At 41.5% G+C, this 24,126-nt stretch overlaps 3 protein-coding genes across 8 annotated transcripts; 2 read left to right on the forward strand and 1 right to left on the reverse strand.

Moving 5' to 3' along the window:
- The first annotated feature begins 28 nt into the window (after positions 1 to 28).
- Positions 29 to 8,278, forward strand: LOC131125819 (dynein, cytoplasmic 1, intermediate chain 2a-like). Of its 4 annotated transcripts, none has more exons than XM_058067703.1 (17): positions 29 to 177; positions 1,158 to 1,266; positions 1,338 to 1,464; positions 1,842 to 1,977; positions 2,279 to 2,341; positions 2,517 to 2,638; positions 2,718 to 2,807; positions 3,765 to 3,927; positions 4,009 to 4,108; positions 4,187 to 4,312; positions 4,497 to 4,643; positions 4,731 to 4,844; positions 4,928 to 5,061; positions 6,120 to 6,264; positions 6,330 to 6,470; positions 6,538 to 6,663; positions 6,754 to 8,278. In XM_058067703.1, exons 2-17 carry the CDS (start codon positions 1,159 to 1,161, stop codon positions 6,853 to 6,855), a joined length of 1,944 nt encoding a protein of 647 aa, XP_057923686.1. In that variant the 5' UTR covers positions 29 to 177; position 1,158; the 3' UTR covers positions 6,856 to 8,278. The 4 variants fall into 4 exon arrangements, with proteins under 4 accessions (XP_057923686.1, XP_057923688.1, XP_057923689.1 ...); XM_058067705.1 differs by having other exon boundaries at positions 1,893 to 1,977; XM_058067706.1 differs by lacking the exon at positions 2,279 to 2,341.
- LOC131125818 (electrogenic aspartate/glutamate antiporter SLC25A12, mitochondrial-like) lies at positions 8,202 to 17,231 on the reverse strand. Its single transcript, XM_058067702.1, has 18 exons — positions 17,123 to 17,231; positions 16,396 to 16,449; positions 15,111 to 15,256; positions 14,750 to 14,865; positions 14,280 to 14,419; positions 13,501 to 13,647; positions 13,151 to 13,289; positions 12,980 to 13,073; positions 12,658 to 12,742; positions 12,059 to 12,140; positions 11,806 to 11,964; positions 11,612 to 11,664; positions 11,437 to 11,517; positions 10,623 to 10,763; positions 10,418 to 10,556; positions 9,415 to 9,573; positions 9,242 to 9,332; positions 8,202 to 9,148 (listed from the first exon to the last, which is right to left on the reverse strand). Exons 1-18 carry the CDS (start codon positions 17,132 to 17,134, stop codon positions 8,941 to 8,943), a joined length of 2,046 nt encoding a protein of 681 aa, XP_057923685.1. The 5' UTR covers positions 17,135 to 17,231; the 3' UTR covers positions 8,202 to 8,940.
- Positions 17,232 to 17,452: 221 nt separating this feature from the next.
- Positions 17,453 to 22,460, forward strand: metap1d (methionyl aminopeptidase type 1D (mitochondrial)). Of its 3 annotated transcripts, none has more exons than XM_058067332.1 (10): positions 17,453 to 17,550; positions 18,506 to 18,672; positions 19,192 to 19,341; positions 19,425 to 19,573; positions 20,513 to 20,555; positions 20,632 to 20,795; positions 20,890 to 20,987; positions 21,059 to 21,106; positions 21,186 to 21,264; positions 21,355 to 22,460. In XM_058067332.1, exons 1-10 carry the CDS (start codon positions 17,511 to 17,513, stop codon positions 21,437 to 21,439), a joined length of 1,023 nt encoding a protein of 340 aa, XP_057923315.1. In that variant the 5' UTR covers positions 17,453 to 17,510; the 3' UTR covers positions 21,440 to 22,460. The 3 variants fall into 3 exon arrangements, with proteins under 3 accessions (XP_057923315.1, XP_057923316.1, XP_057923317.1); XM_058067333.1 differs by lacking the exon at positions 17,453 to 17,550 and adding an exon at positions 17,704 to 17,739; XM_058067334.1 differs by lacking the exon at positions 17,453 to 17,550 and having other exon boundaries at positions 18,524 to 18,672; positions 19,208 to 19,341.
- The last annotated feature ends 1,666 nt before the right edge of the window (positions 22,461 to 24,126 follow it).

The raw sequence follows: 24,126 nt of genomic DNA on the forward strand, positions 1-24,126 counted from the left end.
ATGGCGGTAATTCTCCTGTTGTTGTCATGGCCAAATACCAATGAAGAAAGGCAGCAACGCTAAGCAGCGGCGTCCTCCAGCTTCCAGCATCATCACCACCACCATCACTTGTCTTCAGGAATAACCCCAAAGGAACTGAACTTTCTTGTCTCTTGTCTGCTTCACCTCTTACGTCAGGTGTTTATGCGCTTACATATATTGCACTTGTATCCGTTTTCTTGGCTTCTTAAACAAATGGGTGCGGTTGGTTGTTACGATGCTTCTGACAGTCGAGGGCCCGACCGGATTAGCATGCTAACTGAGCCAGCTAGCTATTTGTCCGGACAGCAAAGCGTTTAATTCGACTAAAGCACGTTTGGCAAGTTCACTATCTGATGGAAACTTTTGAGTGTGACATACATAAATAACAAAAAATTGGTGTATTTTAATCAATGCAACCGTTGTACTAGTAGCTATTGTTAGGTATAGTTGTCCGCGGGTGGAGCGATGTTGCGCCTCTAGGAGTCATAATGACGTCACAGATGTACAATGTCGCGATAATGACCTACTTATAAATTATTTTCCGATATCTTAGAGTTCTATTTCAATTTATATAATTTAAACTAAAATGTAATTTCAATCAACGCCCAAATTCAAGCCTTGAACACATAACGCTATCCTTGTGATGATCAGCTGTTGTCATATGAGCACTGTGACAGGCCCAGGGCCGCTTCTTTGGAAGGATTATATAAGTCCTAATGTAACATAAGTGCTGCCTTTGTTAACTAAACTGTGTTGAAACTTCAGGAAAATCTAGTGTTTGTTCTATGAAAAGCTGTTAATATTTACAAATTTCCCCACTGAGGGACGAATAAAGGCATATCTTAATCTTAATCTTATTTTTCATACACTGGACTTGTTGAGTGAAAGCCACCCTTTTTATACATTACAGAAGAATTACTTAAAAATAGAGTACTCATGCATGAAATATCAAGTTCAATCTCAGACCAATGTGTTGTGCAATTCTACAGTAATACATAATACATAAATGTAATTGCAATGTAATTGTGAACACCCAACAATGTATGTTTGTGCAGTCCCACTAATGCAATATAATACAGATGGGGATGCTATTATGAATGTACATTATTGATTGATATGTTCCCTTCGTCCTGCAGTATGTCTGACAAGAGCGAGCTGAAGGCTGAGCTGGAGAGAAAGAAACAGCGAATCGCCCAGATTCGAGAGGAGAAGAAGAGAAAAGAAGAAGAGAAGAAGAAGAAAGATGTCAGATGATACTAGAAATAACGCTAAAAAGAAAGTTAGTTGGTGCTTTAGCTTGTCTTTGTTGTCTACAGGGAGACTCAAAGCGTGGCGTGGATGCAGGCTCTGCTCTGGGCCATGAAGACTCTGATCTGGAGAGGAAGCGGAAGGAGGCAGAGGCCCTGCTGCAGAGTGTTGGCATCACCCCGGACATAACACACGGTACACACACACACACAGAGCACCAGCATGCTTTTGATTTAATCCAGCATTTATTACAGTAACACATACGACTTGTGAAGTACTGCTACAGCTTTAAAAGTCTTTCTCTAACCTTTTGGTTTGGCTTAGTTTTGTTCACCCCTCTCACCTCACATGATAGCTGACCATTTTGTGCATGACACCTAAGCCTGCTTGTCATTTACGTTCATTCTCTCTTCTCTCCCGTGTGTGTGTGTGTGTGTGTGTGTGTGTGTGTGTGTGTGTGCGTGCGTGTGTGTCGTCACCACTTTGCTGCATGCGCCCTCGCTCATCCACTCGCGCAACCCACTGCTCCCTCCTACATCTACCCCACTCATCCGCTGATCAAACGTCCACAGCTCAACCCCTGAGGGTAGTAACAGAGGATACCTGTCTGTTTCACTACCTAGTCCCCGCCCCCATGTCTCCCTCCAACAAATCAGTTGGCAGCGATGCAGGAAGCCAGGATTCTGGGGATGGAAACGCAGGACCAAGGTGTGCGTTTGTATTTGTAAGAGGAGGTGATTTAATATGGTACACCCGCATGCTGTCTGTATCAAAATAGAGAGTGGAGTAACATAGTAAACACACCTGCCTTTTAATCAACCGGCATCCGGATGTTTACTCAATTAACACACTCTCCCTGTCTTTTTTATTCTCTGACTGTCTCCTCCATCTTAAATTCTGTTCCATCTCACCTTTGACCTCTCCTATGGTTGGTCCTGTCCGTTGTCTCCTCTATCTTTTTCTCCTGTCTTTTGCTAACTCCGTCCTCTGGTGGTTTGGCCCCTATAAGGACATTGCACTGGGATCCTGACCCCTCTACTCTGCAACTCCACTCCGACTCTGAGCTGATGGGGTACTGCTCCTCCTCTCTCCTCCTGTAGCTTTAATGATCTTTTCTGGTTTCATCTTAAACATGTTTGAGTGTTAGTAATATGTATGTAAGCCATTATTGGTGTCCTCCCACTCAACTCTTGTTATGCTCCAATCTTCCTCCTGGTGTTTATTTCTGCTGTGATGCCTCTATGCAGGCGTGGGTCAGTGAGGCTCACCATGTCCAAAGTGACTCAAGTGGACATTGTCCCTAAAGAAATGGTGTCTTATTCAAAAGAAACACAGACTCCTACTGAAGCTCATACAGATAGAAAAGCTGGTAAGCAAACACCTACAGACAGTATAACTTGACTGTGTGAGCCATGATTGACAGACAAGCCTGCTTGTGGGTTCTACAGATGAGGATGAGGATGACGAGATAACTGCGCTCCCACCAACAGAAGACACACAGGAAGACAAAGAAGACCAGGAGCACCAGCAGGAGGAGGGTATGGACTGACCTTTTAGACCACTAGGCCAAATCATATCTAACTTTAATGATCACATATATACGTAATTGTTTAATTGACAATTGTCCAGATGTATGCAAACAAGGAATGTGAAAAAGGGACAGTGTAATAAAATCACATAAAACATTCATTCATTTTTTACCACTTAGCATCACAAGGATCGCGGGGGTGCTGGAGCCTGTCCCAGCTGTCTTTCAGCGAGAGGTGGGGTACACCCTGGATTGTACCCCTACCGCCAGCCAATCACAGGGCACATATAGACAAACAACCATTCACACTCACATTCATACCTATGGACAAGTTGGAGTCGCCAATTAACCTAGCATGTTTTTGGAATGTGGGAGGAAACCGGAGGACCCATGCATGCAGAGAACATGCAAACCCCACACAGATGGCCGATGGTGGAATTGAACTCCGGTCTCCTAGCTGTAAGGCCTGCGCGCTAACCACTCATTCGCCATGCGGCCCCCTATAAAACATAAATATATTAATTAAAATGGCCTCATGCTGGACACAACAGGACCAAGTAATGCCCGACTGCTACACAGATATGGGAGGTGATTTTGATTGTGCTTGAAGAATACACATCGTGCTACTATTGTCCTGCCCTAGACGTAGACAGTACTTGACAAGGTGTAATTAAGTTGTGTGGGAGCGTGTGCCATTTTCAGTCACAAATTGAAAAATTGTGTAAAAATAACACAATAATCATTTCGGACTGAAGGGATTACTTTTTATTGTGTCTATATTGTATATTTAACAACTAAAGTAAAATAATAAATTTTTCTATTCATATGTTCTGTATTATATTTGACTAAATATAATTTCCCATCGATGGAAGGTGTGGGATTGACAATTTGAAAGGGTCTTACACACAAAAAGCCCTGAAACACCCAAGAAAGTATGTTTTTTCTGTGTGTGTGTGTGTGTATGCAGACACTCCCAAAGAGCTGACCGAGGAAGAGAAGCTACAGATCCTGCACTCTGAGGACTTCCTAACCTTTTTTGAGCGAGGCAGCAGGATTGTGGAACGAGCGCTGTCCGAGCAGGTGGACGTCTGCTTTGACTACAGCGGGCGAGATCTCGAGGACAAGGAGGGGTGAGGCCTGTTCCGAAAAAGCAAAGTGCAGTAGTTAAAAATGAAATGTTGCAAAGACTCAAGATACTCTCTCCTGCTCAGGGACCTGCAGGCAGGTGCCAAGCTGGTTCTGAACAGACAGTTTGCTGATGAACGCTGGACCAAAAACAGAGTGGTGACCTGTCTGGACTGGTCTCCTCAGGTGGGCTTGTAGTAGGTCATTAAATGTATTTGCATTTATAAATGAGACTTCTTAGTTGAGGTTGTTGTGGTTTGTCAGTACCCGGAACTGCTTGTGGCCTCCTACAACAACAATGAAGATTCTCCTCATGAGCCTGATGGTGTGGCGCTGGTCTGGAACATGAAATACAAGAAAGGCACACCGGAGTACATCTTCCACTGCCAGGTAGGTGGTAGTTCACAATAAAAATATCACCATAAAGTACTAATTGCACATTTCTTTTACACAACAAATAAAGGTTGTTGTTGCTGTACATTTAACTCTGTTACAGTACAGTCCAGTGAATACAATAACATGCACCAAATTACTACTTGAAATATGCTCAATAAACTCTCATGTCTGTCTTCAGTCGGAGGTGATGTCAGCCGGCTTTGCAAAGTTTCACCCCAATCTGGTGGTAGGCGGGACCTACTCAGGACAAATTGTTTTATGGGACAACCGCAGCAACAAGCGCACACCTGTCCAGAGGACCCCACTGTCTGCAGCTGCACACACTGTAATGCACGTTGTAACCACAGCACACCTACAGTTCTACTCTTACACGCACACACACTGAGAATGGTTGTTTTTTATTACCTGGCAGCATCCAGTCTACTGTGTGAACGTGGTGGGCACCCAGAACGCCAACAACCTGATCAGTATCTCCACAGACGGCAAGATGTGCTCGTGGAGCCTGGACATGTTGTCCCAGCCGCAGGTAATGCCCCACCCACTTTACAAGTGTGTTATTATGAGACGTGTTGTGAGAGTCTGATGATGCCCCCACCACCCCCCACACAGGACAGTCTAGAGCTGGTGTTCAAGCAGAGCAAGGCGGTGGCTGTCACCTCCATGGGCTTCCCCCTGGGTGATGTGAACAACTTTGTTGTGGGGAGCGAGGACGGATCTGTGTATACTGCCTGCCGCCATGGAAGGTGAGTTGAGTTCAGTTCACCGTGATACAGTGTGGAACAGTAAATCCCATATCTGGCTGCATGGTGGTGCATGTAGTTTGCCCTACAGCGAGGTGCTTCTCTGTGTGGAGTTTGCATGTTCTCCTTGTGCGAAGAGTCAATCACTTTTCTCCCACATCCCAAAAGGATGCATGTTTATTTAATTGTCCATAGGTGTAAATGTGATACATATATAACAGGTGAGCAGGACCGATGGCTTTACAGTCCGGCACATGTTTGTTTTGACAATTCAGTAGAGATGGGCGGGTGGAGGCTTTCCTTAAAATTGTGCCGGAACAGATTTGGAGCTTAAGTGAAAGCAACATTAGGGACGTCTGGTGGAAGTGAAGTGATGTCACTAAATGGACTGAAACACTGGTTTCACATTTGTTATGTTTACCCTCCCAAGTAGAACACCAACTGGTGGAATAAAGGTTGCTAAGGGGGAAACTAACCTAAACTGCATGTAAATCAAAACTGGGTCTTGGGTTCTAAAAGGTGGAAGGGGAATATTAATTCTCCCTGCCACCCACTAAGTCTATCAAAATGAAAAAAAACCCAGTTAAAGAAAAGATCAGTGGACCAATCAGCCCTGCTGATTACTCACACCTTCAGCTGGGGGTGGACACCACACCACAGGTGCTTCCACTTGCTCCTAACGAACAAGGTGATTCTTGTGGAAAAAAACAAAACACATAACACATTACTAATGCATAAAAAATAATAGCTTGGTGTATTTGGTCACGTCATATTTGCATAATGATACAAGCGCCGAAACATAACTTCGCAGCAACAGGAAGTCTGACACAAGCTTTGAAGTTTCGGTTTCATTATTCCGATTTCAATTATTCAATTCAGACCAATTTTCAATGAATATCATTTTGAGTAAAGAAATGACCCCATTGGAGTAGATTCAACATGATTTGGTTTGGTGTTCTTTCCATTCCCAAAATTGAACATAGTGCTGATTAGTAGAATACAGTTTAAATAGATATACACTATATACTGTATGTATGAATTTATGTATGTGTGTGTTACAGTAAGGCAGGCATCACTGAAGTGTTTGAGGGCCACCACGGTCCAGTGACAGGCCTGAGTTGTCATACCGCTGCGGGACCTGTGGACTTCTCCCATCTCTTCATCTCCTCTTCTTTCGACTGGACCGTCAAACTCTGGAGCACCAAGGTGAGACTCTGACACCAACAGCACACAATGTTTTGATACTATTACCCATCCTGTGGCCCTCGCAGAGTACCCGCCCGCTTTACTCATTTGAGGATAGCTGCGACTACGTCTACGATGCCATGTGGTCTCCTACACACCCTGCTCTGTTTGCTTGCGTGGACCTCGCTGGACGTTTGGACCTGTGGAACCTCAACAATGACACTGAGGTACTTTCTAGTTGGAATGATGAGGTGAACTAGTGCTTGTCTTGAAGCAGTGTTGTTGCTTTCTTAGGTTCCCACTGCCAGTGTGTATGTGGAGGGGGCGCCAGCGCTGAACCGCGTGCGATGGGCTCACTCTGGAAAAGAGATTGCCACCGGAGACTCTGAGGGACAAGTGCAGGTCTATGATGTGGGGGAGGTGAGAAATGATGAAATTCAAGGCTAAATTGTTCATACCAAGATGCTTTTTTGGAGGCTTTGCTAGATCACCTGATGTGTCTTTTTGCAGCAAATCTGCGTCCCCAAAGCAGACGAGTGGACACGCTTTGTCAGGACTCTTGCTGACATCAACGAAAGCAGAGACGAAGCCGAGGAGCTGGCCAATGTTTGATGATACAAACATCCTCCTTCTGAATTCCTCCCCAGTACACTACACCCCCCACTAATCTCCACTGCTAGGGGAGGGGGAACTCCACTGTCCAGCTCCTTCTCCCCACCTACTAGTCATGACTCGGCTTGGAGTACTAGAATAGACCACCTTCAGTGTTTTCCAGTTTTTAGTGCATTTTCGTACCAGGACAAAAATCTAAAAAGTGACATTTACATCTGAAATTTGGCTGTCAATAACCTTCAACAAACTATACCAGGACTTCACCGATTGCTCCTCAGAGGCCTCAACCAATATGCAAACCTTTGTACTTGCACCTTTGTACTAACATTTTAGTCTTTTTTTTTTCTACATTTCAATATTTTTCCCAACATCCTTTCGCACATGGCTGGAAATATGTAGGAAAATAGTCCTCATCAGCACAAATTGGACACAGTTCCACTCTGGCCTGTGCAAAAAGAGTGTTGCATTTTAACCACTGCAATATTTAATATTTATTCTGGTGGTTGCACTTATTTAAATTATGTTTATTAAAACTTGCTTTGTACTAACAGTTGCTCACTTAAAAAAATGGCTTATTGGGCTCTGTAAAAGCTTTCATGTATAAATAGCTATTTGGGGCTCTTGAATTGTGATGATGAAGGTGTAATCTGGAGGTTGGAAGGTCTTTTTTTTTTTTTTTTTAACTACATATGTACTTTTACCGACCAAGGTTTTCCGTCCGTATAAAATACAATTCTCCAGGCTGCTAAATATTGCGTTTCTCAACGTCAAGGAAATGTTGGTTGCTTTAAAAACACAAAATGCCAATTTGTGTGATTGTCACCATCGCTTTCAACAAAAATACATGAGCTGAAACTATGAACAAATCAGTCATAAATGGTTTTGTATTTAAATACTTGTGACAACAACTCTATAAAGTCTTATCGTCATCAGTAATCAATGGCACAATGGGAGATATAATGAAATCTATTTAAATAGATTTTATCATAGATGTCCAGAGAGGTTATGCTGCCCATGAAAAGTCAAAGGTCAGTCAAGGTCTACACCCTGTCCCCTCAAAAAAGGTTGTTCCACTCTTATGATGTGCATCTTTGGATAGTTTAGCACCCACCAGGATACACACATCTGTGGAAAATCTCAAAAAGGATGACACAACTCTTTGAAATGGGTCTCATTGTTAATTGAGCATGTTGGGAGGTTCCTTCATCAACAATGAGAAACACCACTTGAATGCACAGTTGCAAACCTAGCAGAGAGATCTGTATTGTATTGTGCATAGATACATTGTATTGTGGATATGTTGGAAAAGATGGCTGCACTTCCTCATTGAAATAAAACCAGAAGTCTGTAATTGTAAAATTAAAACCATATAGATGATTTATTTCAATAAAATGACTGCATTTATATGCTTTTAATTCAATAATTCCTAATTTCTCGCCAATTTGTTTTACAATGCAAACATGAACAAAAACGTCTGTACATCAGTAAGCTGGATTCTCGTAGACCATAACAGTACAGTAACTACACGATGCATACTGGTTGTCCTGTCGATACGTCTCTGTCTCAGCACAGTTGTACAATATGTACAGCACTACTTGATGCATACTGTATGTTACACCGCTTTGTAACATTTTCTTAGCTGTCTCATTGCAGTTTTACAATATGTACAGTATTCATCTTTCTGTGAGAGACGCCCCACGCCAAACACACAGCTATCAAGCCACCGCCTTCTGCGCCTGAGGTCTACTCAAAGAGTACCAGACAAAACAAACAACAAAAATTATAATGTGATCTACTTATGACAGATGAGTGCATAAGGCTGCTTTAAATGAATTCTGGAGTGTATGATGGAGACCCCAGGAGAAGATACAACACGATGCAGCAGTCAGCACTGTGACCAGCTGCAGCAAGCGTTGGCTGAGAACCACGCCACCTTCATCCAGGAGAGGGCGGCAGGCAGAGGTTTGTTCTTGAATAGGCCCACCCTCACTGACTTGGGGCTTGTGTTTTTGTTGGAGTAAATAAGTGCCCGACTCCTGGAGGAGGATGACTGGGATGGAGAAGTGATATGGAAGCTCAGAGCTCCTAAGGGGTCTGAGCGGGAGTGGTGTGCTCTCGGTGGTGAATGGACATCAAGCCGGAGGACTTAAATTTGGGCAGGTGGAGGCCAAATTTGTTCTCCACTCCTGCGAAGGTGGCAGCAGCCAGACGGTAGCCTCCGACATGATCAGCGTTGATGGGAGGAAGCTCCGAGATGCGTGACTTGGGAGTAGGATCGGATCCTGAAGGACGACTACACAGGAGCAGCACATGAACAAGGCCATGTTTGATTTTCTAGTTACATAAAATTAGAAATGTGTTAGCTGCATTTAAAAGAATAACTTACTGTCCTCCGAAGTCAACATAGAACCACCTCTGTAAGAGTTCATAGGTCACTAGAGTCACACCAAACTGTGGAGAGGACCGGCACATACGAGCTATAGGGGTAAAAACACATTAATTCTTTGTATCACACACATTTTAAAATGCTTGTTATTGAGCACAAATACAACAACACACCTCCTGCTCCCTTCCACAGAGCTCTGAATCCTTCCTCCCGCATGATCTTCCTGAAGCAATCGATGACACCCGAGTAGGTGGTCTGTCCCGCCCGGGCTGCCACTTGTAGACGAGTCTTGATCACGTCAGCGGGCGTCACCAGCGAGGCTGCAGGGATACCTGCAAAAGAGCAACACAAGAGATTATTACGACGTCATTCATACACGTTGAATCCAACTAAGTGTAAAAAATTTTTTTTAAAAATCAGTACAAATGCAGAATAGTAGACAACCACAATGTGTTTTGGGAGACATCTGAATTGAAGTAAAGGCAATAAAAACAGCACATTAATGTGAGGATGTTGTTAAATTAAAGTTTCACCAAACCGTCCCATCTTTGGACCAAAAACTATAAATCCAGGTTGATGTGAATCCGATAAAAATATAATTATTTAACCTTGTTGGGAGTACAAAACTGTAGTTACATCACCATCAACAGATTGGTAGACGACAATAAGGGTTCCTGCTTATGTGTATGGAGTCCCCCCCCCATCGGAGCAGCACATGGATAGGCTCAAACTGATAACAACTGTGTCAGTACACGATAGTTTACATATGTAAACACAGTTCTATGAATGAAAATGAACCTGTAATCCAAGGGTTGTGGTCACATGGTTACAGGTTCCCTGAAATGAAATAGAACACATGTTGCTTTGATGTTTGCTGAAATATTGTGACATGAACCCATGATTTGACAGCCTTGTGGAAGTGGACCAAGGGCTTTGTTAAGAATCTAGCACAACGGATATGCATATGGCGGCTTTATTCATTTCACCAGTCCTTGATTTTGACATCAGGATTTGACTTTGTCAAATTTTAGTTTTTAGTTTTAGTCGGCTTCAACATTTTACGCTTTTCTGTTCACACCGGTGAGTCAAATAGTGGACAACTGATTTTAATAAATGAAAGAAGTGTTTTTTTATCTATTTAAATCCATTGTGTCTCTGAATCAAGTCTGATGTTACCTGCAATGGCTCCAGCAGTGAGAAGCTGCAAGGGGCCGAGCCGACCTTGCTCGTCAGCCATCATGGACTTAAGGTGGGCGTAGGCGGGGAAATAGATGGCGGAGAAGGGAATGTCTCTCAGGAAACACGCCTTTGCTCCCTAGAAACGCAATCATTTATGGGTTTAGGAGGCAACCAAAGACAGAGAAGGTGGCTTAAATGTTACCTTGTAGAGTCCAAAGAAGCCCAAGTCTCGCACCACACTGAGTGCGCTAACTCGAGGTCCTGTAGTGATCTCGCCTGCCACCTGCAGGCGAATCTTGACTATCTCGAGAGGGTTGGTAAAAATCACCTGGGAACCTCCAGCCTTTATGAGCAAGGAGAAGAAGAGTGAGTTACCGCTGCTTGCTTTACCACTTCCACACCTATTGAGTGTATTTAATTCCACCACATTATTCTCCTGTTTATCAAGGTTAATTGTTTACAGACACACAAACAGTGAATGGAATACTTTTATAGTTCGAGCATAGAAACCCTGTTAAACTTCTACTGTAAATGTTTTTTTTAACATTAGAGACCTCTAAAATAGCATCCCTATAGTCACCTTTACACTTGTATTGCCCAATAGAGTAGACATGATAAGAGTAAATAATCCCTGTAAGACATACAAATCATGCTCATGTGTGTTACTACAAATGCGTTCCCTACAGGAGCGGATTGGCAGGCGGACAGGAAGTGATGTCAGGGGTTCAAAGTTGAGTTTTAGCTCCGTATAACTCTATATCTAATATTAGCTACAGCCCTAATGGTGTTCAATAGTGATTGGACATTTCCTTCAACGCCTGATTCATGATGGTGATGTTGCCGGTTAGGATCTGTTCTGAAGTCAGTTCTTTGTTTGGCTGGGTGAATGTGTGATTATGTATATTTTTGTTTACCAATAGGCCGTATTCAACCACAAAACGACATGGTTTGTTAATATATGTTTGAAAAAAACGTGATAGAGGCCACAACGTTGTCAGCTGTAAACTGCTACTCACACAGCCACCAGCCAGGATCTCTGCAGCCAAAGGAATAGAATTGTCTTTGTCCGTGAACTTGTCTCGTACAAAGTCATTCACCTGTGAAGCACAAGCACAAAGAAAGTTGTTGTGTTTATTTATCTTTATTTTCGGATGCAATGTTACTGGGTGTCCATGGAGGGGAGGAACTTACAGTGAGTTTGATAGCCTTCTCAGGTGCCACACCAATAAGTTGAGGAACCAGACCTGTAAGGCAACAAAAGTGATTGTGTAACAGGGGTAATACATGGGGGTTTATTATATCTTGGACATGTTTTTTTTTCATTTATGGAAGATGAGATCAAGACTTGAACAGCTCAAGTTAGGAAGCAGGTGCATGCAGCGTACCTCTGTAGAAGCCAAAGAATCCTTCATAGCGAAGCACCTTCTTAGCACAGTCAAAGCTGTTCTTGTACATCAGCTCTCCCACAAAAGAACCCGTGGACCTCTGGTTCTGCATTCGGGTCTTAACCAAGTCGATTGGGTACACAGCTGTCGCTCCCGTGGCTTCGCAAAGACACACACGTTAGCACTGAAGAGTCTTTCTTTATTGTATGCTATATTGTTGGCTTACAGGGTAAAATAGACTTCAGGCACTTACCTCCAGCAATGGAGCCCAAAGTGAACCTATATGCAGATTCTGCAACCTGAAGCCACACGGGCCTAGAGCTGTCCCCATGAGTCTGATGGAGAAAGCATAACAGGACCATTATGACAGAAGATGAGATTGTTATTATAGATATGTTATTATGTATCATCTTTTGTAACCTCCTTAAATATAGGCATGTGCCCGGATATACGGTGCAACAAAAGTCATTGTTAGATGCATGATGCACCACAACAATTACTTGTTTTCACCTAAAGAGAAAAAAAGTTAGAAAAAGACAAGTCACCTTTTATTTGCAAATTAAATAGCATAAAAATTGTTGTAATATAACTAGCTGTCACTCAAGGCTGCTTGTATTCAAGTACATGTCCATGGCACGTACTCATACTAAACCAGTATATTTTCCAAGTGGTCATATCTTCTACTTATTGGACACAAATATTTGATTAGAATTAAGAATCTCCATTTATAAGTATAAACGAACAAACATCAATACATACTACTGATAAAGGCCTCCCTTCAATAAATGCAGTCCCCTAGAGAGATGCCCATTGGTGAGTAAATAAGCGAGAGAGTGGAGTCTTGACAGTTACCTGTTTTTGGGTTTCAGCCAGGTTATAAGGAAGACTGCCCTCTTCTAATGGCGCTATTCTCTCAATGTCAGCCAGGTTCAGGCGCCTGACAAAGAGTAGACATACCACTGCTGAGAGCTGTCATGTCTGACATTGATGATATTCATCTTCACATAGTTATGGTAAATGAGGAAACATTTGGTGTCAATAACACGATTGTTTTATTTTGAAGAAAAAAGGTCATCCTGTTGCCTATCAGAGATGATAACCATGTTTAAACTGATACAAGAAGTGTTGAACTGACCCCAGTTGTTTATCTTTAAAGATGTACAAGTGTGTTTACCCTGAGGGGGAGTGCAGTCCTGATAACTGGTAGAGGATGTCGATTTCCATTGGCGTGATTTGACCAAACTTGTTCGCTGCATGAACAAACTCCTCTGCATGGGGGACAGAGAGATAAGATTAAATTGTAAATAGATTTCCAGTGAAAGCATCATTGCAAACTGCATAGTACCTTTTGTGACCAGTGTGTCATTCCATGAGCCAGCCAGTGTGCTGTAGATCTTTCGTATCAGTTCCATGTTGTTAAGCAGGGAGTTAAAGGCGTTGAAGTAAGAGAAGCTGACTAAGTGAGAGGTGCTGCCTCCCGCTGCCTGGAAGGAGAAAGACATTATGCAGTGATTAAATAATAAATTCATAATCGTCAGTAAGAAAGAGTGAAACTTAATCAGTCCCGCTAATACAGAGCTGTGTTATGCTAATGACACACATATGAGCAGAAGGGAGTTCCATGAGTGACGTGGTAAACAAAACAAAATATTTCGCTCTATGGCCTTAGAGTGGCTTAACGGGCAAAAAACTCACTGAGACAAGGTTCTCCTCCACAAAGGGGGTGAGCATGTGGTGCCTAATTGTGGCCATAATGTCACTGAAGTCCAAGGCAGAGATGACGCCATTCTTGCCTTTGTCCTTCTGGGCAAAAGCCTGCCGTGCATGTTCCAACTGCAGCTCCTAGAAGAACATGACACCACACAGACGGGGGGGTAAAAATATAGTGACAACACAAGCTTAGCCTAAGAGATCCTAGGGATGTGCATTATGTGACATTCTTTTTTTTGCTAACCATTTTAGTCAAATTTGCCAGAGGAGTTGGCAAAGTTGGCTTAAAATGGCAAATCAAAACCAACAGATTTGTTCGTAACAACAATAAATGTCCATTTAAAATGCAGTTTGTTTACGCTACATGTATCTTAACATAAAATAATTAAATTTTTATGTTAAAAGTAATCCCTGAAAGATCCCCAAAAATATAATTATTATTTGACACTGAAGCAGAGGTGTGGATTTGCGTCTAGCCATGTGGACTCAAGTCAAACTCCAGCCATAATTTTGATGACTTCGGTCACTTGGCAATCTCATCAAAGACTTGCAACTCGACTTGGACATCCATGACTGAGATTTTAGTCCGATGACTTGAAATGACTTGATATTTTCAGTGTAGTATTAGTAGTATCACTGTAGTATTAGTAGTGTTTCTAGTATTTAAAGAATTTCTTAAGGGTTAAATAGTGCATCTTGACAGACTTCCAGATAAAAGCAATGGCATCAATCAGCGAAATGAGTGTTTGTGTAAGCATGAATACCTGTAGGAACTGGGTGAACTCGAGGTAGTTGAGACGTTTCTTGCGGTCACGCCCAAAATGCAGATGGATGAATTCACAGTCCCAGTTGAAGGGAATGTGATGATGCACTGTGGTCTGGCTGAAAATATCTCGCACATTCTCTGAAGCATAAATACACATATAGAAAAACTGAATCTAAAGTCACAGTAGCACAAAGCATTGTGTTTGGATTTTGGAGAAAAAGCGGAAACAGTTAAGTCCATCCATGTGCAATGACTTGGAAAGAGAAATAATCGGGTTCACAATTGGGAAATTCCATTTCAGCAGTGGCCTGCATGAAAACATGTAAAGGTGCTCCCATGATGCAGCACGCAAACATACTGGACATGAGTTGTGAACCAGTGCAGCCACACACAGTTGAATGTCTTTTTGGATCAACTGCAATCACATGACTGGAGCCTTAAGCCCACAACAACAACAATGGCACATACCAAAGGAAATGTCTCCAGTTCCAGTCTTGTCAAATAGCTGGAAGGCAACAATGAAGAGCGCGTCAGGTGCACACAACACAGACTCAAAAGCCAGAAACTCCTGGAATGAGATCAGCCTGCCAAAGACATTGGAGTAGAAATAATTATACATAATTAGTTTCTTGTCATACACTCAAATGGTTCATCAGTAAACTAAAACAAAGATAAGTGCCACCTATATTTAAATAGACTGTGTGTTATTTGTGCGTGTATGCTTGCATGCACTGGCCTTATCTATACAACACAGTAGTAGCAAGTGCTTATCAGGGGAACCTCAATAAACATCACTTAGCGATGCTTAAGGCTCTGTGCTGACACACACCCGTCCTTCGTCGTGTCAGCCACAGCGGCCAGCAGCTGTACGGTTTTGGGGTTGTGGTGAATCTGTGTCTGCAGGCCGAGATACTTCTGGACAAAGTCCGCTGGGGTCATGAACCTGTCTCCATCCTTGTCCACTTCGCTGGCATACTAAGTGGGAAACAGACAAGCACAATGAAGGGATAGGTCTATTAGGTTACTTTCCTTCATGTCCAGTCACTAAACAACCATTCACGTAACTTTTAAAAGTTGTGTGCACTATTATATAACCACGTTAATCTGTCTCATGTTAATCCCCACAGTTTTCTTTGTAAACACTCTGAATGTCCACATTTGTTTCACAAACCCATGTAAGATAGAATTAACACAAGCAGTTTGGGAAATAGGGAGCCAAATGTCTACATGCAAACTCTCAAGTGCTACCAAATGACTTCTCCTTAAGGCAGTCAGAGATTTTCTTCCTGTCACTCGCACACCAGTGACCTGGAAATATGCTGTCACTTGATAAGGCAAGTGTTTTGCCTCACAAGTATTCCAATAGCTACTGTTTGGACTACTTTTGCAGGATTTGTGTAAAAGAAGGCATCCAAAAACCTTGACTGTATTGTGTCAACGGGTTTCAAAGTGACAATCGACAAGAGAACATTCTCGATTCATTTGAGTGCATACAGCAACAAACTTGATCCTGTTGTATCTTTATAGAACTGTGCCAGATTTCTTACAAAAGCAACACCTGCTGCACGCCGACAAATTCTGAAGATGTGATGTGACATGTCTAATCAACACTGACCTGACAAATGTTTTTTTGGCTTGAGCTTGTGTGCTATTTTGACCCGTGTGTGTGTTCGAACACTGAGAAGAACGTTGTCATGCAAGTGGCACACGTTGGCCATGCAGAGAACGTGACAGCAAGGTGAAGTTTAACCACTTACTGTAATAACCCAACACAGCTTATGTTCTTACAAGGAGTGCAATCCTGAAGTAACGCCTCTTATTTGTAATACTTAACATGATCAACGATGTGGATCCAGAGCGTAACCTCACAACATACAACACACAAGCTTAACCAATCACACAACTTATGGATGCCTGTTTAGTGTCAATTCCTGGTTATTATGAGTTTAATTTCCTACATACAGCAAAGCTGCAGCTGGTTCTTCATGTTTAACTGTGTCTAACAGTATAATTTAAACCTTGTGACACAACCTTCCCAGATCACCCAAGCAAGCAAAATCAGACTTGGCTCCTCACTACCCAAGAAAAAAAACTGAAACGTATGAAATGCTCACCTTCTGGAAGATTGTTTTGAGCTCACTTGGATCTCCACGTTTGGTAGATTGCACCTAAAAAAGAACAGTTTGTTTAAGCACGTTTAGGATATGGGGTTGTTTACACATCCCTCACTCCCCCATTAACTTCTATGGCAAATTCATATGTCCTTTAAGATTGCTGTAGGACACACAGAGATGAAAAATAGCTGCCAAATACGTGTCCGTTCATGCACGTTCCAAATGACGTGTTATCCGCCAGAAGAAGGACGACAGCTGTCAGAAATAGAACAGACAGTATTCCACGTCGAACATTTACACCAAACCCCAGCAACGACCAGCTAACAAGCTAACACTAAACTCCTCACATGAAAAGGACGCGAACGGTTACAATGTCAAAAAATTAATTGAAATAACACGATCGAATGATATAAAATAAAGTCAGGAAAAGGAGAAAAGCTGTGGGCTGTAGTCAGGAATAAAGTATGTAACAATGACAGCTGGGTAGCATTACGAAGCTATCTCCAAGCTTGTTGGTAGTTTCAAGGCCAGCAGCCGCCGGGCGTCTGCTAGCCCAAGTGATGCTACAAGCTCCGAGCAGCACGACGACCCTTCTTGGCGCCCGCCATGCAGGGATAGAAACACACACACTCGTGTCGACTGTTCCCACTCATTAAAACGCGCAAAAAACCAACAGAAAAGATAAAATAAGCATTGAAAAACACTAAGGGAACGATGCCGAAGTCACCTTGACCGCCATGCTGGTTTGACGTCACGTACAGTGGGCTCGGGAGAGGGAGGGAGAGAGAGTGGGAGACAGCACAGCCAGGGTTCACGCCCACGGTTGACATGGAGTTAAACAGTGAGGAACCACAACAAAAACTATTTAACCATCATTTATCAAAAAGACCATTAATGCGTGGTGTTTTTCTCTGAAGACAATGACTTCAGACATGCAGTCTTACATTCCATCCAATTTATTGATTTAATAACGACATAATTTTTATTGCATTACTTGATATATTGCATATTTGATTAAGATAACTATGCAATGAAAGCTAATACTTGACCAGTGTGCCAATTGTTGCTGTTGCAATGTGTCATGTGACGCGGTGGGCGGTACCACGTGAACAGCAATGGCGCTCTCCAGTTCTGCCAGGCTCATAACGAGATCAGGTAGGAGACCTAAACCGGTCCCACACACATCCGCGTTGTAAAAACACACTTGTAAAAACACTGTCTTGTAAGATTGTAAGATGTTTTATATATAACCAGAGCTTGGTTACTTTATTAGTTTTAGTTTTGCTCACTGAGCCCAGAAGAGAATGGCCGCGTCTGTCTAAGCACTGAAAACATTTAGCAGAGGTTATGTTATTGTACTTATATCACGTTTATGTGTTTTAAACAAACTACTAGCTTGGAACAATAACAGCATTCGTGTGAATATTCATGTATTGCTGCAACCTTATAAGTCAAATGTAAATGTTTCCTTTGTTATTGCAACGAGTATAGCATTGTAATGTATTTGTAGATGTTTTTTGTATTTTGTCACCATTGCAGTAATGCCTGTTAATATGTCTTTTATTACACCGTTCTTACAATTTTACTACACGTGTATGCAAAATTCATATGGTTATTTTACAGACAAATCTAGTCTAAGCTGCTAAGCACAACTACTTAAGTAGAATACAATACTGTACTGTACAGAATCACCCACCCACCCCCCTCTGAGCTATGCGGATATCATATTTTGTTTGTTTCTTTTGGCTTTTCCTAATTACAGAGAGACTTATTAATATTATTAATATTCATAAACCTAGAATACTACATTTTTGCACACTTTCATTTATTTGCATACTTTTGTATACAATGATACTGTGATTATATTCAAGTTTCATGCAACTTAAGTTTCATGGATGCCGTATTTTTAGGTATTTATTATTTGATATATTCTTTAATGAATTATGTCAAACATGGTACAATATTACAAAAGCACAATGCAAGTCAAAACCTTTTGCAAATAAGCAGGAGAAGCTTACAGTAGATTATGGGCTGCATTTGCTATAAGATCTCAGGATCAGTGTGACAAGGTTCCTATCATCCAAAGGCTGTTTGTTGTCCCTTCCTGCAGGACTCGGCTGTCTTTTTCGGAGAGGGTGCCGTCTTGAACCATGCAGGGTCTCCCCAATGCTACTGTGTCAGCAACATCGCTGCTTCTTCTGGAGAAAGTGGAAGAATTCCCATTTTCACAGTGTAGTTCGTCCTGCTACTGTTAGGCCTGCCTATCCAGTACCAAAGGTAGAGATTTACAAAATTTGCTTTTTCATTTTTGAATTACGTGACCAGACTCAGTTAAGTAATGCATTGTTTCAGTAGGGTAGTCAGTTGGCCTGCCTCCATTGCTGCCCACACTGATGTTTGAATGTGAGTGAATGTTTGGTGGTGGTCAGAGAGACCGTAGATGCAAATTGGTAGCCACGTTTTTGTCAGTCTACCCCAGAGCAGCTGTGGCTACAGATGTACATTACCACGACCAGTGTGTGAATGAATAATGGGTCCACTTCACTGCAAGGCACCATGAAAGCGCTATAAAATCTAATCCATTATTATTATTATTGGACATTGGCTACTTAATTCATAGTAAGTAACAAACAACCAGGCAGATCGTACTCCTTTTAGAATTGACACAAGCACATCAATACAGCAATTCATGACATTCTTCACATGACTGTTTGTTTCCTCATAGTTCATTCATATTTAGTATGCTTTCTGCACAACAATGTCAACCACTGTTCTCTCTGCTATCTGTCTTATAAGCACATTGTGCGTCCAGATTACGTTGGCACTGGACTGGTCCCGGAATGGCCTGACTACATAGAAATAAAAAATACAGAGCAAATTGAAGGCCTTGCCAGAGCCTGCCAGCTGGCTCGACGTGTGCTGCTACTAGCCGGACGCAGTTTGAAAGTAAGCGCAGACTCAGGCAGACCCGCTTGGTTTGTTATAAGCAAAAGAGCATAAGACATTGTGGAATGTTTGTATTTTTTTAGGTTGGCATGACAACAGATGAACTAGACTTTATTGTACATCAGGAGACTATCCGGCACAACGCCTACCCCTCCCCTCTCAGATATGGGGGTTTCCCAAAATCGGTTTGTACGTCTGTGAACAACGTGGTGTGTCATGGCATACCTGACAGGTAAATATGCCAAAATGTGATGCTAGGCTTAAATTTTCAACATCTTACAGCATGTTTCTACATTGTATATTAATATTTCTAACAGTGTTTTACCATTATAATATTGCCTGGTGAGGGTCTCTCAAGCAGTCTCAAACTCAATTTACCTGGTGGCCACTGGAGGTAGGGTCTGGGCAAGGCTGGGCCGCATTAGGTTTTCCAAAAAAAAAAAAAACGCATTCATTAAAAACAGAAAAATATACAAACTTTTTCAGTGCTTTGCTTCCGATTTCCTGCAATAAAAGCTCTGATAAAACATTCCACTGTTCTCAAATATCTTCATTTTTATTTTTCTGCACAAAATAAGATGAAAAATAAATAAACAAATCAAGAATAAAGAAAATCAATCAATCAGTAATAAATAAATGTCATAATAATAATAAAACGGAAAATAATAAAAATTTAACAAACCACATATAGTTGGTGGGTAGACAAATTATTTTTTTCAGATTAAAATTAACAAAGAATTATTAGAGCCCTGTAGACATGACAAAACACAACTATAGTCACATTTATACTTTTTTTATTTACAACATATTGCGCAACTGCAGGGTCTTGAGACACATGCTAACTCGCAAACTAGAGAGCTCGCGACCTCAACGGTAGCCTTCAAGTTATTTCCTTTAAACTTAAATAGCCAAAAACTTACCACTTCCACATGGATAGGGAGGATAACTATTAACAGTTATTTAGCCTTTAACATGAACATTAATCAAATGTAATAATTTTTTCTGGGTACATGATACCATACAGCAGCCATATCAAACTTTCAAACATTAAACTTTCATATCAAGGTGGGGGCATCAAAATAGTGTCCTGCGGGCCACATTTGGACCGCGGGCCGCGTGTTTGAGACCCCTGCTCTAAAGAGCATTCACCCTTTATTAACATGTCTTCCAGTCGGCCACTTCAAGATGGTGATATTATCAACATTGATGTCACTGTAAGTTGATGGATGAACTGACAATGCCAATATAAGAATGCTAGTGTAATCCCACATTCAGCCTGTTCCCACTTAGGTGTATTTGGATGGTTACCACGGTGACACGTCAGAAACCTTCTTAGTCGGCCAGGTGGATGAAGCTGGGCGGCGACTGGTTGAAACAGCGAGGCGCTGCCGAGATGAAGCCATTGCTGCTTGCAAGCCGGGTGCACAGCTTTGTGTTATTGGGAACACTGTTAGGTACACACATACACATACACATGTAAAAGGTATAATTGGTAATATACAGATAGAACACCATGCTTATGTTTGGTAAAATATGGTTGTTCTGCAGTGAAATAGCTCATACCAATGGGTTCCAAGTGTGTCCTTATTTCATTGGACATGGTATCGGCTCCTACTTTCATTGCCATCCTGAAATCTGGCACCACGGTAAGACCTTGTTATGTGCTTTATGTTTGTATTTATTTTATACTCAACACTCCCTTTGTCCTCTTTTTTAGCAAATGATAATGACATGACCATGGATGAAGGCATGGCTTTCACAATAGGTGAGTCCAATATCAATATCATATGCTGGTGAAGGTGTCAAGTCTGAGTTTGGGTTGCTTGTGTCTTCTCCCTTGGTAGAACCCATACTGATGGAGGGGTCTCCAGAGTTTAAAATATTAAAAGATAAGTGGACAGCAGTGTCTGCAGACGATAAGAGGTGAGCCCTGATTTGACTTGGTAACATACTTCATGTCATTTAAAGTGAATCCCACTCAATACAAATCGGAGCGTATTTGCATTCATGCAGGTCGGCTCAGTTCGAACACACGGTGGTTATCACATCTGATGGAGTGGAAATTCTCACCGAATTGCCCGAAGAGAACAATCTGTGACCTGAAGACATTTAACGGTCAACTGTTTACCTGTGAAAAACTACTTGAATCAAGCATCAGGACAAATGTGCAATTCCCACCTTTAAGGCAGATTTGAATACATCTATTTCACATTTCAATTAGATTTATTTTTCCACCCTTGGCAGTAGACTTTTTAAAATCAGCCTTTAAAATGTAGCAGTTTTATGATTGACTGTTGAGGTTAGATTATAACAGCACAACTCTCATGAATAAACATCTTAGTAAAAACCACCCCTCTCAATTGTATTCATTTATTATATCCTTAATTTGTGTGTAACATGCATGATACATTGAGTCAAAATCAATTTGTTCCTATTTTTTTTAAAGCTAGACCCTCATTTCCTCAAATATTGGGGACATTTATTTACTCAACTACAGAAAGTACAAGGCGTAGGAGTACATGTAATACATTTGTGTGTTCTTTTTATTGTTGTGGAACTCATTGTTCTCTAACTACCATTTTATGGTTTAAAAGAACAGATTGTACCCAAAAAAGGTATTTTTCACAATTCAGAATTTTGCTGCATAAAAATGGGTATTATTTGTCTTTGGGTGCGGGTAAAAAACTGGACACAGATTTTTGTAGTGGCTACACACACACAAAAACAGTCTCATAAAAGTGGTCTACCATTTGCAGTCATTCTGTTGTTACAGTAGGTGACACATTGAGTGAGAGATAATATTAGTAGCTAAACTTTGTCAAATAACTGTCAAACATGACTACTGCACGTGCCTGTTATGTAGTGCGTGGTTCAAGTGTTCGAAGCAGAAAAGGGGGATATAATGATTTCAGTACATTCAAAAGTTAGCGCCGTTTAGGCAGCTGCCTATATTATCTGTAACATACAGCAGCTTTAAGTTGATCAATTTATATGGCATTTATAGATATATATATGTTTGTTTCAGGTCTGGGTAACCTACCTTTTTTCTCACCTCTGACACTTCTCCACTTACCTTTGTACCATTTCAAGCAATTCATTGTACTTGAATGACTTTCATTCATTCATTCATTCATTTTCTACCGCTTTTTCCTCACGAGGGTCGCGGGGGTGCTGGAGCCTATCCCAGCTGTCTTCGGGCGTAAGGCGGGGTACACCCTGGACTGGTCGCCAGCCAATCACAGGGCACATATAGACAAACAACCATTCACACTCACATTCATACCTATGGACAATTTGGAGTCACCAATTAACCTAGCATGTTTTTGGAATGTGGGAGGAAACCGGAGTACCCGGTGAAAACCCACGCATGCACGGGGAGAACATGCAAACTCCACACAGAGATGCCCGAGGGTGGGATTGAACCCTGGTCTCCTAGCTGTGAGGTCTGCGCGCTATTGAATGACTTGAATTTAAAAAAAAAAAAGAATAAATTGGGGTGTTCTAAAACATCCGACCGGTAGAGTATAGTGTTTTAGGGTCAAAAGTATTGAAAAATCTAGTAAATACAAATACAGAAAGTAAAAATGTCAGTCCTGTTCTTGCAGCTATAACGATAATATATTTTATCTGTGGGAATATTTGCAAGGTCAGAGGTCACTACAGCTAAGTACTGTATCTGATGTACTTCATTACAAGAGTGTTTGCTAGGGTTGCTGTTGCCATGAAGATGGATGCATCAGATTGTCCAAAAGATGGCAGCATACACTTGGGTTACTTAGAAGCACTCGTCTCATGCACTGCAGTGAGACCTTGTCTTCTGGCCTTTGGAACAAAGACTTTTCACATCTTTGGTTAAAATGAGTCATTCAATGAACGTTTTATTAAGCAGTTTGATGATTGATGACTCCACAATCCCCATGACTCTAATGAGGATAAGCAGTATAGAAAATGGATGGATGGATTCCACAATTTCAAAATGTGATTTTGTTGTTTCTTTAAACCAAGGGCACATTATCAGTCTTTACAAAGATAGTACTACTCAGTTCTATTGAGTTATACTGTTTTTTATTTATAAATATTTTTACGATTGGTTAAGATTAAGATTAAGATATGCCTTTATTCGTCCCTCAGTGGGGAAATTTGCATTGCACAGCAGCAAGAGTACAGAATCAGTTAAGCAGTACAAAATACACAATATAGAAAAATAAACAATATAATCAACCCAAGTATTAACAAAATCAACAGTTTTTCCCAGAGTTATATACAATACAGTATGTAGATAATATGAATAATATGATATTGGTATAATTGGTATAATATGAAACAAGATGAGATATATGACCAGTCTATACACTGAGATCTTGCTAGTGAGTTAATATGAGGCATTATGGAACTACTTCACATAGAACTTAGTATATTACATTTAGAGCCCTTAATATATTAGCGTGCAGGCCACACAGCTAGGAGACCCGGGTTTGATTCCACCCTCGGCCATCTCTGTGTGGAGTTTACATGTTCTCCCTGTGCATGCGTGGGTTTCTCCAGGTACTCCGGCTTCCTCCCACATTCCAAAAACTCCAAATTGTCCATAGGTAAATTGTCCGCCTCTTGCTCAAAGGATAAGCGGTAGGAAATTAATAAATGAATGCATAATTCATTTACCGTAATAACTATAATCTCACAAGCAGAAATCCACTTTATACTGCTGTAAACTGTGTTGTGTTGATGCGATACACATTTCATTGTCATTATATGCCTTTAGTGATGACACCTCAGCCTGAGGGT

The sequence above is a fragment of the Doryrhamphus excisus genome, chromosome 3 (genome assembly GCF_030265055.1).
Source record: "Doryrhamphus excisus isolate RoL2022-K1 chromosome 3, RoL_Dexc_1.0, whole genome shotgun sequence".
Taxonomy (NCBI): Eukaryota; Metazoa; Chordata; class Actinopteri; order Syngnathiformes; family Syngnathidae; genus Doryrhamphus; species Doryrhamphus excisus.

Bases quoted from the DNA above. Each gene is read 5' to 3' on its own strand.
- LOC131125819 (XM_058067703.1), top strand. From the start codon at position 1,159: ATGTCTGACAAGAGCGAGCTGAAGGCTGAGCTGGAGAGAAAGAAACAG. The intron at 4,313-4,496 runs GTAGGTGGTAGT...GTCTGTCTTCAG, and splicing joins AGTACATCTTCCACTGCCAG to TCGGAGGTGATGTCAGCCGG. The intron at 4,845-4,927 runs GTAATGCCCCAC...CCCCCCACACAG, and splicing joins ACATGTTGTCCCAGCCGCAG to GACAGTCTAGAGCTGGTGTT.
- LOC131125818 (XM_058067702.1), bottom strand. The intron at 12,743-12,979 runs GTAAACACACTT...ACTCTTTGTCAG, and splicing joins GGACTGCACTCCCCCTCAGG to GCGCCTGAACCTGGCTGACA. The intron at 9,574-10,417 runs GTAACATCAGAC...GCTCTTTTGCAG, and splicing joins CACTGCTGGAGCCATTGCAG to GTATCCCTGCAGCCTCGCTG.
- metap1d (XM_058067332.1), top strand. From the start codon at position 17,511: ATGGCGCTCTCCAGTTCTGCCAGGCTCATAACGAGATCAG. The intron at 17,551-18,505 runs GTAGGAGACCTA...CCCTTCCTGCAG, and splicing joins CAGGCTCATAACGAGATCAG to GACTCGGCTGTCTTTTTCGG. The intron at 20,796-20,889 runs GTACACACATAC...GTTGTTCTGCAG, and splicing joins GTTATTGGGAACACTGTTAG to TGAAATAGCTCATACCAATG.